General features: G+C 31.1%; 1 protein-coding gene across 1 annotated transcript in view; it reads left to right on the forward strand.

Annotated features, from left to right (window-relative positions):
- Positions 1 to 763: 763 nt before the first annotated feature.
- LOC138857396 (uncharacterized) overlaps positions 764 to 16,409 on the forward strand; it is a 99,016-nt gene continuing 83,370 nt past the window's right edge. Inside the window, exon 1 of the mRNA XM_070109893.1 lies at positions 764 to 1,484. Within this exon, the coding sequence (XP_069965994.1) occupies positions 1,291 to 1,484 (194 nt within the window). The 5' untranslated portion in view covers positions 764 to 1,290. The remainder of the gene's footprint in view (positions 1,485 to 16,409) is intronic.

Genomic DNA, 16,409 nt, shown 5'->3' on the forward strand with positions numbered 1-16,409 from the left:
TGTGAGAGAAGCTCGAGGTGGGAGTGAATGATTACATTGATGTGAAAGCGCTGAAAGGGATTCTTTGCACAATAATAATGAATATATTTTTTGAGTTTTTATTTTAAATTTTATTTTAATTTAAATTTAAATTTAAATTTTAATTATAATTGTAATTTAATTTTGATTTGTTTTTGATTTCGATTTTAATTTTAATCTTGATTTTTATTTGGTTTTGATTTAATTATGATTTTAATTTTAATATTAATTTTAGTTTTAATGTTAATTTTAGTTTTATATTTTAATTTTAAATTTAATTTTATTATAAAATATAAAATAATATATATATAAAATATGTAATAATATAATGAATATATGAATGTATTATAAAACGTTATTAAATAGTAATAATACTATTTTAATTATAAAAAGTCATACATTTTTTTTTACAGGAGCCTTGGCATACCTTGAAGCTTCAATTTAAAAAAATTGACAAATCGCGTTCATACAAAAAAAATTTATTATATATAAAAATAAAAAAATTTAATTTGACTATTATTTGTTAAAGAAGAAATTGCCGTAATAAATTTAGAGTACAAAATTCAATATATAATTTAGGTGAACATTTTTATTAAGGAAAACAAAATTTGAAATTGTTAAAATATTTTCAAATTTCTAAAATACCTTTATGTTTTACAAAGTATATTTTACTAAAATAAAAATAAATATATATATATATATATATATTTAATTTATTTTGCACAATGAGAGAATAAAAAAAAATTATTTTAAAATATTAAATTTTGGGATTAAAAAAATAATTTAAACAAATAAAAATTGAGTAAAATTCATTAAAGTAATAAATTATGGATTATTTGTTAAAACCAGTTAGTAATTTTTGAGAAGCTCATCGATAAAAGTGACAAAGTCGGAAATTTCCGAAAACCATTGAAAAGCACAGAAGCGTGGCGCTCATACGCACCGGCAAACCAAAGGCATACACATAATAAATTACTAACAGCAGTAAAGGCATAAAAGGTACAAAAAGTGTGTGAGTGGGTGTACCAACCATAAATCTACAACAAATATAGGACGCAACAAACACACGCAATGTCAGTTCGAAGAGCGATTGCGAATTATTGAAGTGATTATATAAGCACAACAGCGCAACTAATTAAATGAAGCTAAATTGTGCAAGTGCGGCTAGTGTCTATAAAACGTAATTAGACAAAAAAGGTACATAAAAATCAAAAACAGCACCTTGAATACACAAACAACAATAAGAAACAAACAACTTAAGCATCTAGCAGCATGACTGAGAACAAGGATAAACACGCCGCCAGAAGTGGCGGCAGCACAGAAATCGCCAACTATGCGCAAGGACATAGCACGAATGTCGGCAGTGGCAACACCAAGCCGAAGGATAAGAAAAATGACAACGAAACGACGGTCGCGCTGGCGGATACGCAACATGAGCGGGAAAAGGATAAAGAGCCGCATGACAGGTGAGTGCAAAAGTGTGGCAAATGAGAGCGGATACTGAAACTAAATATGTACAGCAAGGACACATACAAACACAATTGTGTATGATAAATATTTATACATTAATGTGTATATATACCGTTGTGTATATAAATATATTTACAAAGTGCTCATGCTCTGTATATATAAAAACGAAAGCGTGTTTTTGTTGGCCTGCCGCCTGGCTGCACGTTGCTGTCAATACAAGTTGGGGGAAATTGTGTTGTACATACATATACATATAATTATTTGTATAAATTTCTTTGCAAGTGTTCATATGTAAGCGGCGAGGAAAGAAGAATGACTGCAATAACTGAGCCAAATGATATAATAAGCTTAGCTGCGCGAGTGGATTTACTTTGCTGGCTACAGTTGTACATTCCTACATACTTATATATATATACATAAACTTACATACAGTTAAAAACAACTTGTATATGACTGCAAAAGTCTCAATTTTTCATTTAACTTTACCTCAATTTCGCGCTATGCCTTTTTTGGCTGTGCCTGACTAGCACAATATATAACAGAAAGTTATTTATAAAAGCTCATCATCTAAGTGGATTAACCTTGGTTGGCATTAAGTTAAACAGAAATAAATAATATTGATAAAAAAATATTATTAATGGAGCACCTGTAAAATGGTTTGTATTTATGCATGAGTTTATGTGGAGAGCATTATACTTGTACCGAATATACAACTTTGGTGGCTTAAAGGCTGCCTGATTGTGAAGCACGGCAAGCAAATGGCGTTGTGTATGCGCTACGCTTGCTGTCAAATATAAAAAAAAGAAATATTTTGGCAATTTAGACAAATTAAAAATTTCACTTGCACATATTAAATTTTTATCTTGGAAACTTTCGGACAGAAATAAACTTATTTAAGCATAACATAAAAATTAGACCTCTTAATACTTTTTAAAATAAAAATGAGTAAAAATTAGAGATATTGAAAAGAATAAAAATTACAAACCTTTTTTTTTTTTTTTAATACTTGTTAAATTTGTTTAAAAATTATACCCACCTTAATTTTCCAGAAAACATGCAAAAATTGTAAAAATCATAAAGCGTTGCCTACATTTGGGCCATTTTAGCGAAGTCGCATACCTAAACTACATAAGACCAATTAGGAAACTTATACTATGAGTGGGAAATATATCAAAAGTTCAACTCACATTACTTCTTATCCCAAAAACGTTCAAAAATTGGAATAATCCCAAAACGTTGCATACTGTTTTAGTTGTTTTCGCGAAATCGTGTGTCTGAAGTACTAAATTCCTATTAGTAAAATATATGGCTTAACCTTCTCGCCAACCATAATAAAAATTTATTTTCCTAAATTACCAAAAAATTCAGTTGTTTCTTTGCTGAAATATCCCAGCATCTTCGCTTTTGTACTCATTGGCATTAGGTATTTAGTCAGCAATATATTTTTAGGTTTCAAAACCATAGTTCAATAATTGCAATCAAACTTTGCCTATATTTAGGCTCTTTTAAGAGAATTCACATACCTCAATCGGTATTAGTGCAATTAGTTTATTGTTCATTAAATGTTATAAAACAAAGTGAAATAACTATTCACCACCATCAACAAATAATTGAGAAAAAATATTGCTATTATTTTATGAAATTTTTTTCTTTGTTTTCTTTGTATAAAATACCAAACTATATTAAGTCATATACATATTTTTGGCCTTCAAAACCACCGCAATTACAATCAAATGTTGTCTACATTCAGGCTCATTTAATCGTTTTAACAAAGTCACGTTCCCTAATTGACATTAGCATAATACGTTATTTGTTTAGAAAATTTAAACACGTTTTTCTAATAACTTTGCATTAACTAAGGCTAATTTAATTTTAATGAATTACTTAAGTACTGCACTTAATTCTCTAAAAAACTTTATTAAATGATAGTGTAATTATATTTGATAAAAAAAATGCACAGCAATCTTATTAAATTTTAGTTTTTAAAAAACAGCTTAATTAATGATTACCATTCAAATAATGGAATTATTTAATTAATACCCAATCAAAAACTATGCGTATTTACATGGCATTTTAGTAAAATAAAAAAATATGGTTGCACCATAAAAACGCAATTATGCCGTTATTGCGGAAAGACAGAAAGTAGAGTATATCGCAAAAAATTTAAAAATAAATTATAAAATATATATTTAGCATATGTAGGTAAACACGCCGTGATTTAAATAACGAACAACATAAATGTATATTTGCTTCTTTCGGATAATATTTGAAAAAATCTGCACAAAAATAAACTCAAATGATTCAAATAGTGTAAACAATTATGTAAAAAACATGTTTATTTCAATTAAATGTTTTTTTTTTTGTAATCTCAATAAACAGGAAAATAATTATGTATTAAAAAATGTTAAGTGAACAAGGGTACGATATTTTTCGTGATACATTTATTTACGCATAAGTAATTATACATTCATAAGTATATATATCTCAACATATGTATATCTATGCTTACACATAGATATATACACATATACACATACTAACTATAATTTCAGCACACATTTCTACCAATTACTTGCTAAAACATTTGCTTTGGGCTTAACTCGCCTAATCCACTCGACATTAGTAATATTTTAATGAGCACAAATTAATACATTTTAGTGGCTAAATTTAGCTTAAGGACAGTCATTAATAGGTGGTTGTTTGGAAAATACAGACAGACATACATATGCATATATACCATATATGAGGTTTGCCTTAAAAAGTGGTTTTCTGACTTTACATGTATACATATATATTTAGCCGACATAAAAGCAGCTATTTCCGAATAGCTTTTTAAACTCTTATTATTTGACAGATATTTTATAATATTTTGAAAATGTTTACCTTGTTCGATAAAGGGCAACTATGTTGGAAAGTTTTGTTATATTATGACTTTTCCTATTTTTGCAGAAAGCTCTCTTAAACTCTACAGGTTACACATATATTTAAAAAAATTTTTTTAACTTTTAATTTTTGTGGTAGGTGGCAACTTTATTCCAACATAATTTGTAATGATTTGCACAACTTTATTTCTCCGACTCTGACTGCCAAATCTATTTGTAGGTTTTTCTATGTAATTATTTTGAAAAAGCTTTCTCAAGCTCGACAGGTTTGACATATATTTTTAATATATTTCAAAATTTTATTTTTTTTGGAGGATGGCAACTTTATTCCAAAACTTTCGACAATATTTTTCTATCTTTCATACGGAACTCTTTATTTAATGTAATTTGTTCTTGAGTTTTACTTTTTTGTTGTACAGTTTAACATATTTAGAAAAGTGGCAACACTGTTCCAAAATATTTCTTAATCTGAGGCAGACACCATATACTATCCAATGAACTTGAATTTATACCCATCACATTTATTTACACAGTTTAACATTTTTCGATAAGTGGCAACACTGCCCCGAAATATTTTTAAAATAAATACTTTTGAAATACTTCCAAAAAGGCTTTTTATAGGTCCTTACGTATTGTAAACAATTTTTAATTTTCCTTTAGAATACTTGCTGGAAGGTTTTCTTATTTAGCTTCATTTTGTAATTTTTTTTTTATTTTATAGGGGGTCACCTTTTTTCTAAAATATGACACGAATGTAGCTTTCCAGGAAACTGTAGATTTGCATTTTTTGCTTCCTTTTTTCGATTGCACTCGTTTTAGCTCCAAAGAATCTTCGCTTGAATATATCAATAAAAAATTTTATGGGTATATAAATTATTACTATAGTATCGCTATTTTTCTGGGTAAAATTGTAATCTGACAGTATGGTAGGACTTTCTGTCAGCTTATACTAATCCTGGGGGTTGAAACTAATAACTAGCATATAATTTTATCTTTGAAACTCCTGAAAGCTCTTCATATGCTCCAAAAAAGACTAAAACACTTTTATTATAACCTCATATTCCCATCGTAACACAGTTTCTTAGAGATATTTACATCTCATATAAATAATATTATTATAATATGGAGATGTTATAAACCTTTAGACATATTATTTTTTTATTCTGCGAGAAAAATATTTTTTAAACCTCTTGTGTTTTGGTAAACTCAATAAGGTTATTTTAGGGCTTAAATTGTTTTATATTTATGGTGCTGTAAGCCTTCGTTAACTTTATGTAGCTTAAAAGAAATCGCAACTTTTTCATTAACTTTAAGTGACCTTTAACAAAAGTCTTCAATAACTGTTTCCAAGCAAAATTCCTTAAGCTAGGTGCATAGTATTGATGTAGAAAACAGTGACGGGGAGTAGCAAGAGAACAATTCCAAAATACCCAGAAAACATTTGAAGCAAGTCTACTAAATTTGTTACATTGTCCTTATCCGTGATTCTCTATGTTTTCACTGCTTGCTGATTTACTATGTACCCGCCTTAGCACTAATTTTACAGTTTTGTCTTTTGCCATGTTTTTCGATTCCAGTCTAAATCACTTTATTATTTATTTACTATAAATAATAACTTTCGTTGCGTCGCTTTAAGTGCTTAACTCCTTACTCCTTTTATTAAAGCTGTAAGATATTCCCTTTCAACCGTTAGGTACACGTTTTCCCCAAACGCCATTAAATATGCTGTTTAGTGTGCGCATTTACTTCCAACTTAATGTCGATATAAAAGCTAAAAGTTATTTTTAATATACATTTTTGCCTTGTCAAAACAAAAGCTTTACTTTATTGAAAATAATGGAATAAATATTTACTTGTATGAAAGCAAAATGGGATTTTCGCGTCTAAAATTAGACTTATGAACAACAGCATTACCGAATTCTATAAATTATTTTACCCATTTAAAGCGCTTAACTACTACGCACACACATATATGCATAGAAATATCCAAAGGATATAATCCGCGTATACTGCACTTACTCGCTCTTGGACGCTTAAACGCTCAGCGCAAATTAGTTTTTTATTTATAGTTGCAGCAAAATGAAAGCATTCACGCGACCAAAGTGCGTTGGCGTTCTGTGAGAGGAGCAGGTGCAGTCGTAATTGGCAGCGCGTTAAAGCTTTCATTGTATCTCGCTTTAAACTATAACTTTGCTGCTCGTGCGGATGCCTCTGTGTATGTGGGCGAGAAGAACTTTTCCTTCTCAAATCAACTGCGTGATTAATCATAATCAGCCAAAGTTTGTTGGCTTTCGCGTATCGACAGCAAACTCGCAAATCGAAACCCCCGTAGGTAATGTTTCGCGAGGTTATACACTAGGGAATTTTGGGCGTCGATGTCGGTTCTGTTGCAAGATCTCATAATAATTTGCTCTACAGAACGATTTTTTTTCCCCGAGCACCTCCCTTTCCCTAAATTTTTCAATAAGTCAATGAACTGTCATCAAAAATTGAACTACTTGCCTTATCTATAAAAAACAGTGAGACCCAGGTGTCGGACTCACACTCCCTACTCATCTCTACTCACAGGCCTCTAACCCAACGGACTTTATATAGTATATTTTACATCATCATTCTTCTTCTTTGGTAGAAGTTATCCAACAAACTGTTGACGAGACCTTGTAATAAAAATAATTAACCGCAGACGGACATTGAGCGTTTTTTACTATCCACCTTGAGTTGTCGCGAAATACTATTTTCTTTTAGCAGACGTATTTGCTTATGTGCCACCAAATCTAGTTACCCGCGTTTATTTTATTAGATTGAAGTTTAGCAGTTTTGTAAGAATTCATTATCTAGGTCTAATTTAGTAACTTGGACATTCAAGTTAGATGGACTACAGAACTCGCGACGAGTATAATCGAAATTTAAGCTTAAAGTGGTTTCCGAAAATATTTCCAAATGTTCGATAGATTAAAAAGTTTTCGGCCAAGTCAAATATAATCCTCTCTCTTGCTATAACTATTGAAATCGCATCTCAGGAAAGTAATTTATGACATAGAAGAGAAGAAGGTCCCTAGAGGCAATCTATTTTTTTGAACTACTAACGATTGACAATAAGGTATTTTAAGCATCTATGCTCGATGGAGGTAACGAATTTGTCAATTAAATATACGATGATGTCTGTGTAGAATATAAAACCTCGTGTGGTTTGCCAAAAAACGTTGTCTCTGCTATTCTTACTCAACTTTTTTGCAATAGCATAAACGTTGCTTCAAGAAATCTATCCGTAAAAGCTATATTTTGTGAACCAAATTTACTTTAGGGTAAACTAAGGTATTCCACTTGTTTTAGGTGAAGAATTCGAACCTTTGATTAATCTCTACGAAATCATCTCAGTCCTCCTATTCGAAACGCCGAAAGTCTAGTTGAGTTTATATCTTTAAAAGTCCACTTTGCTTCCGAACTTTTCAATTTTAATGCAGAATTATTCGTCTCTCATACTGCATCTTTCGATTTCCTGTCCGGATACTTCCAAGCTCAGGATATACATTCGTATATGTATGTTCAGATGAACAATGGAATACAAAATCGACGAGAAATGAAAACTACCAACTTTTTAATGACTGTAAATGGCAAAATAACAAAGGGCGTAAAAATGATGGATGAATGGGTAACGTGTTGAGATAACTCTGCTCAAGGGAATAACATATAGACTTTCAGTAATGAAGTGCATTTAAAACTATAATAAAGACAAGTAAAATGATAAACTGCAATCGAAATAGACTAGACGAAAGACTAGCAAATACATCGACATTAAGTCAAAAAGTTATGGAACAATGAAGTTTCTTACTTAGAATAAATAAATAACAGCATTTCAGGGATAATGGGAATAAAAAAATATTAAAAACCCTGAACGGTAAACTCAGATTTTTGTGGAAGAAGTGTTTCACGTGAACTACTCTTCGAACTTGCTGTAAGTTCTTCTGAGGTAGATTTGTAGAGCCAGAGCTCATTAAGTCTAAAAGCAATAAAGTTTCTGATTTGATATAAAAGTACCTAGACACTTCTGGAGAAAATGAAGTATAGGAAAAAATTTAAAACCCATTAAAGGAAACTCAGACTACCTGTGGAGAAAGTGCTGTTGTTACATTCAGATTGCGAGTTCAGTGAGTAAGTTCATCTAAGGCAGACTTGTAGAACCGAAGCTGATTGCTTGTAAATTTGAGAGGAATTGTGCCTTTCCGAAATGATTTCACGTCCCATATTAAGAGTCAGCGGAGTTTTGTATGATTTGAACTCGAGAGTATTTTTAATTTGACATTTTTAAGAAAGTTTAGGCATTGCTCTTCGAGATTACAGCAACACACTTTTGTAACCACTTCGTTAGCAATCTTTTCCGTAACCTTCTACCACCCAAACCTTTCCCTCCCGCAAACCCTTGTACTACACCAAAAAACCAAGCTCCTCTAAGTCTCGGACTTGAACCCGCGTTCTATGTAGTAGCTGTTCTTTCGGAGAGAGATTGGTTGGCCTTACGGGAATTAAAGAAACTACTAAATCGCAAAACAAAGAGGGGGTTAATTGTGATTTGGGAGAGCGGAAGTTATAAACTTGAACTATCTAATTTTAATCCTTTGACCTTTGTGATCTTTAGTGATTAATTATGGTTAGTGTAAGAAATTCGAAAGATAATACAAACAAACCTTAAAGTTTGTCGTGAGTCACAGAGTCTCTGAGCAGAAAAAAAGTCAGCTGACGACAAATATAACTGTGATTATGTGAGTGATGTTAGCTTTGATGTTACGTCAAATATACAAAAGATAAGAAAAAATATTTGATTACAAGAAGTTAGATATGTGCTTAGCATATAAATTAGTTAAGGTAAATGGAAGACGGTGCATGAGTCAAGGTATAGTAATATGTGAAATTGATAAGAAAATATGTGCAAAGCGAAAATGGAAACAAAAGGCGAGCTTAAGAGGGCTTAATGTTAAGGTCAGGGAGTTATAACATCAAACTATTTAAGTTATAAATGATGACAAAAGCTGGCCGTTGGTAGGGGTAAAATGGTAGTACAAGAACACTCAAAAACTTACTGGGCAGCGCAAGCAGGGCTGAAGAAGGCCGATAAAGCAATTAAGAACACACTCAGAACTTACGACGACAGAATACCGTAAAGAAATTTTGCTGAATTCACAGTAAATAGATAAGAAGGGTATAATAAATACAAGCCAACGCTATTCTAAATGCCAATAACGTACGAAGCAAATAAATTTGTAGAAATCAAGACGAGTCGACACAGTTATTATTATAAAGGTAGGTAAAGTAGTATGCAGACCATGTCCCATAAACGTAAATACGTGAGAAGCGGCGAGTCGAATCAGGAAACAAGTGATAAGAGAAGTAAAGTAAACAAGAGAGGGTGCAGTGAAGGATATGAGCGGTAGAAAGAACATGTAAAGCAAACACTGCTGGATTATGCGAATGAAGAACCGAAACTCTAACAGCGAAGAGAGGTAAAGTAATAAAGAATCGAACCTTATCGAGCAGAGGTTAGGAATTAAGCAACAAAGTAGCTAAAAGATGAGAGTTGTAAGTGTGGATGGGTGTAGGAAAGAGAGAGGAGGTAGAAACAAGCCGTTCTTTGTGAATCAGTGAATGGAGGAGCGAAGAAGGTAATCAGACTAAGAGAAGGTATGAGTCACATACAAACAAAAACGGCTTACACGTAGTGAAGTGAAAATATACACACAAAGCGCTGAGTGTGAACTCCACTGACTTGCAAATTGTAGAAGATAAGGCAGACTAAATTATTAGCTTGAGAAAATTTCTGGGAAATGCGGCAGCCGTTGAAGAAAATCGGAAAGGGATGCGCACTTTGAACCCGAACAAAGGCGAAGCAAATCAAAACACTTGAAAAGTCATTTTTTATCAGCAAACCCTACATTTAACCCTCATATATAAATACAAGTATGTAAGTATATCACCATGTCATTGATGTGCTCATTAGTCATGCTTGGTGTAATTTGTTGGTGTCAATGAGTGCTCTCCAAAGGATTGCGTGAGAATAAAAGGAAAGTCAAAAGCGTACTGTGGATAGAAAGTGCAGACAATGAAGTGATAAGATGGACGCGCACCGCGTGACGCTAAAAGAAAGGACAAAAGCGGTACTACCGACATGCGGTGCATAAAATATAGTACAGCTTACAAGGTGCTCGTGCCAGACACAAGTGTAGAAAACGGTTGAGCGAAATTGAATTCAGCTGAATTGCAAGCAGCGCCGCTGAGCCGGGCTCCATAGCTGACTTGTTAGTAAATGCATTGTGGGCGAGAAATATTTTATTTAATTAATTTAGCTTGTTAACGTCATTGACAGCATGGAAAGTGGAAGCAAATCATAAAAGGATTGCGGTTGTTGTACAAGGTGATGAACGGCGGAAGAGAGGTTGATGTCTTTATCGGTTGTGGCTTTCTTTATGCCAAGAAAGTTTACAAAAGCATTAAAAAGATATTTGGAAGGCAAGTGGTAAAGAAAGTACAAGCATTTTCGATAAAGTTTTTTTTTTGTTTTGTAGTTTTCCCTTAACTTTCTTTGTCACTGTTACAGACAATTTTCTTTGATTTGACCGTCCTCTTTTATTTTATACTTTCATATATTTATAGAGATAGAGAATGTCTTTTCATCTTATATCCATTTAAGTAAATATATACTGCTACATCTGTTAAACAAATTATCACTTCGACCCAGATTTCTTAATTAATTTGTTTTGTCCGCCCCTTTTACCTTGACACTCTCTTGAAACTTGTGCCCTACTGGCGTGCTAATGATGCATTAATTATCCGCTGAGTGTTAAGATATGAAAACTTTATTGGAACTTCGTTAGAAAAAAGATTTAAGAGAGAAAACTTTAAACATATTTTCTGTAAGAAACTAAAAACCGAAATCAGTAACTTATAAAATGCGTGTTTAGCTTCTAGATATGGGCTTTTCGGGACTAAATCAAGACTTTAAAATTTTAGCCACATTTTCGGGAATTTTTGTGAACATAATTTAATGCTTTTTGGGCACATTTTATGTGTGAGCTGCAGGATTATTTCGGGATTAAATCGGGATTTTTGTAAATTCACACTTAAGAATATTTTATGTAAATATTTAAGATATTTTTAAAATATGGGTCACAGGATTATTCCTATTGGGATTTTAAGATTTACTTTTTTTTATTAATTTTTTTATTAAATGAAGGAGAGTTTTAAAAATGTTTGAGTGCTTCTTAATAACTCAGACTTTTGAAGTCTACAAAATCGGGATATTCAAATCAAACACTTATACATTTTTTTTATCACTTATTCTAAAGTTCTTAGTTACTTTGTGTAACGGAACTATTTCGGGATTACTCGGTCGATGGTTTAAACTTATAAATTTCTGGAATACGTTTAAGATAATATTTAAGAGTGCTTTAGTAAATATATTGTGCTTAATTTTTTTTAGAGGTACGATATTATTTCGGGACAACATCGGGATTTTCGAATCTATTACCTTAATTTTTAGAATACTTTTATGAAAATATGTATGGGTTTTAAACATCTTTTCATCAGACTATTTTTATGAACTACGAAATTTTTTCGGGACTATATCGGGTTTTTGGAAATTTTTTTCTGTTAAAATATATTTCTTAAAATTCTTCTATGCAATTTTTAACCGAATTTTATATAATGCATGGACTACAGGATTCTGCTCCGACTACATCGGGGCTTATATACTTTATCAATTAAATATTGAACAATTCTTGATCACATTTAGTATAATACATGAGATACGGATTTCGAAATTTTATGACTTTCGGTCTTCAGGATTATTTCGGAACCACACCGGAATTTGGAAATGGTAAACTTTCTAAACTTTCAGAATTTTAAACGTTTTACCAACTATTTATCACGATTTATAGAATAATAATGCACAATGACTCATATGACACATTTTCTAAACAAATACCATTCAAAGCCTCCATTTGTAGGTTCAACCTCATCACTGCACTCCACACGTGATAATGTCTTACTTCCATTTCCTTTCTCACAATATTGAAGTGTTGTGAACAACATAATTTTTCTTATTATTTACCACTTGCTCTTTTTCATAGTTTCCCCTTGAACACTCATTTCTCACAGCTGTCACTTCGACAAGTGTTTGCTCAAATTCGAGTACCATCTTCTTTAAGTGCATTTCCTGCCAGCCATACGTGGTATTGTACAACAATAACTCGCTGTATTGTTGCCATTTTTACCACATCTTCTCTTCTCATATCTACCTCATCTGCGCTTACTCTCACCAACTTCAATCCATTTGGCAACAATATGCTACTGCATTGCTGTATTATAGATATGATCGTATTTGTTGTTGTTGCATTTTGTGCACAATAAATATGTTTCCGTTATTACATAGTTTATGGCGCTTTTCTGGCGTTGTATTGATAAATTGACTACACTTGAAGGAGAAAAAAATTATCAATTTGAGAGAGAGCGCGGAATTTTTGGCGACTCGTTTGTCGCTTCACTATATAGAGTAATGTGTGAGCATGAGGTATATTATAGGAACCTTCAGAGACTCTATAAATCATATATATAAATGATTATCGTGACAAGATTAGTCGATTTGATCATCTCCGTCTGTCTGTCTACTAAATAATATAGCTGCCATACAAACTGAACAATCAAAATCCAGTTCTTGTAAGGCATCTTTTATATTTGTGAAGGGTATTAAAGTTTCGGCGCAATGTTTTTCGTTTAACGTTTTCTCTTGTTTTTTAATATTATTAGCTGTTGTTTTTCTCTATTGCCTATACACAAGTGCGAGTGTTCAAAAGCCTCAGCAAAATTTGTTTACCTAAAATATGTGAAAATTTTCCGCATATGTAAATACAATTACTCACACTTACATGTGTATTTTATCCTAACTCGATCTTTATTTATGCGCATATTCTTCTCACATTTGCCTTAAATAAACATCCACCCTTTTTCACTGAGCAACGTCATTTCCATAATTTATTTTTTGTCTGCAATTTTAAAAAACGTTCAAAGTTTTTGTTGGTATGGTTACAATTATAAGTAAGTATAACCCATATTTTTTCATTTTGCTACTGAAATCTAAATGCGTAGACATCATTATTTTTTGCTTTTTATTTCGAATATAAGTGAGCAAATTGCTTGCTTTCAACTTTAAATCTCCCTCATGGGATTAATGAAGTTTTATGAAGAGGATATAAATGTAAGAAAAACAACTTTGGACATAATTTTGTTAGCATATACCTTTAAGCGTGTTCTTAATCGGACTTCGAAGCTGAAAACTCAGCTTAACATATGTTGAATAACGTTACTTAAAAGTAGAGGTTTCCACTTATGCGAGCGTTTTGCTGCACTAAATGTCTTTTATTTGAGTACCGAAATGCAAAACTTTAGAGATCCGTAAATTGACAACTGTTGCAGTTAAATAAATTATATTTATTTCTACTGATATTTGATCTCGAGTCTAAACTCTAAATAAATGTTTTTAAACTGATATTCGGTATGAAATACTCGGCATTAAAAATTTGGCAAAGCATAAAATAATTTTACATATTTTTTAAAAAATTTCGATGGTTTTGTAACGTTAAGATTTAATAATAAAATTTTAGGGATCCCGATTTTTCGGGATTGCCTTTTTTTTCGGGACCAATAAATCCAATTATTGAAAAATTTTAATAGAAAAATATATGTCTATCTCTTTAAAAAAACTTTTTTAAATTTTCGGAATTGCACCGATTTAGATTTCAAGATTTTATAAAAATGGTACATGTAAATATATATTTTCATGCGCTCAGAAATTATGTAAATTTATTTTCGGATTAAAATATGCTTGTTCATTGAACGCGCACTTTCCAACTTTTTATAACACCACAAATTGTTCGCTATCTACCACTAACGCTAACACATTACTAATCACATAACAAAAATAACTATGTATTTGCTGTAGTTGCACCAACGACCTCTGAAGGTGTACTTGGCTCAACAGGGCGTATGATTACTCTGCGCTTTTAATACGTGTGACATGAGCTGCATAGCAATAAGCATGAGTTGTGATTGGGCGAGCGAGTGAAAGTGCAACTATATATAAGTAAATATATATGTGTGTGTGCGTTGACATAGTTGGTTAGCTAGTGAGCTGTTGCTGTCACAGTTAAGGTTTTGCTTGATTTCCGCTGCGTGCAGTGATTTAACAGCGTTAGTTAGTGCGCTTATGTCGTTTTTGTCGTTGTTGTTGCTTTAGTTAGATTTACAAAAACAATCACACATAAATACATGAGCACATTGTTGGCGTTGGTATATTTATTTTTAAGATGTTTGCATTTTTCGCTTGGACAAACAAAGTCGCTTGGGATATTAAGCGTATTTCCCGCTGTGCGCTTTATTATACTAAAAAAGTAGCATTAACGCCAGCAATCAACGCCACGAGTTGGCTAAATACAAGCGTGCGCTTAGCAGTTTGTCAATACGAAGTGGCGCCGTTTCACTGGGGTGTCTGTGTGATTTAGTATGGCAGTCGGTAGTTATGCGGAAGTGTCCAATGAGGATTGTAAAGTTTGCACCTCGGGTGTGGTTTTTTAAGCTGTCTTTAGCAGAATTGTATAAATCTTTGCGGGACGTATTTTATGCCTATCCATAACGACTCAAATAAACGCAACGTGAAACATAAAAAATTAATACTTTAGACTTTCGTGTGGCGTTGATTGGAAACAAAATTATTTTTTGTATGTTTTAGTGAAAAAAGTGCAGATAGTTGCTAAACATAGCTGGTTCATGCCGGTTTATAGAAATTTACAAATTTTTCACATTCATTTTTATGACATTTATATATTTTCGCATTTTCTTTTTTTAATCGAAAATCTTTTGACACCTGTGATCAAACCAACATATTTTTGATTTATATATTTCATTTTAAATTTGGTATCTCTTTTCTAAATGCAAAAGTAATGATTTCTAGTGGTGTAAGAGGAAATTTGAAAAGAAAGGTATAAAATAGATATTATTTTTGTCAAATTGAGATACCACAATATGTAATTTCCACAGGATAAGTTAGGATTAAATTAATATATTCGTAAATTAATTTTTTTTAATATATTTGATTTATTGGATTAACTTAAGTTTAATTCTTTTTTCAATTTGTTGATAGATTTAATTTTCTTAAATTTTCAATTGATGTTTACATAAACAAATTTAGTATACTTTTTAATGTAAATTTATATTTTTTTATTTACTCAGTTAATTTATTTTAATTTAAAAATAAAATTATAACTTATCACAAAATATTTTTTTTTTATAAAGTAAGTAAAAATCTAATAGAACTTCAAATATAAATATAATTTCGTTTGTGTACAAATTATTTTTATACATTTTTAAAAAAAATTAAAGTAAATTTATTATAAAATATGTTTTAAAAATTTCTTCACATTTTATATCTTGCATTTTTTTTGTAATATTGAAATTTAAAATTAATATTTCAACTTAGTGCAAATATTTTTTGGACTCCGGCTTCACAAAAAAATTAATTTTAATTTTTTTTAATTAGCATCAATATTTCCTATTTATATATTTGAATTATTCCACTTCATTTTAATTTTAATTTAAATCTTATTTAAATTTTTATTTTTATATTATTTAAATTTATTTTTTTCCATCTAATCTTCTTTAAATTTAAATTTTTATTTTTATCTTATTTCAATTTATTTTTATCCATATTTGGTTTCAATAAAAGCTTTTTGAAATTTCGAATTATATTTCCAAAAAAAAATTTAAACCGTCTTTTTAATTGCATTCCACTTTGTACATTTAGGAAATTATTAATAGCGCCTCGGGACGAATTCAGCTAAAAGCAATGCAATGAGCGCTGAGAAACAGAAAAAGCGGACTGAGCTGACAAATGACAACATTTGCTGCAATTATTTGCAGCATTTCATTTGAAAAGTTTTATGTTAGTAGAAAAAGTAATGAGTACAGCGAATATCTATTTTTATTTTTAATAGCGGA

The sequence above is a fragment of the Bactrocera oleae genome, chromosome 5, assembly GCF_042242935.1.
Source record: "Bactrocera oleae isolate idBacOlea1 chromosome 5, idBacOlea1, whole genome shotgun sequence".
Lineage (NCBI taxonomy): Eukaryota > Metazoa > Arthropoda > Insecta > Diptera > Tephritidae > Bactrocera > Bactrocera oleae.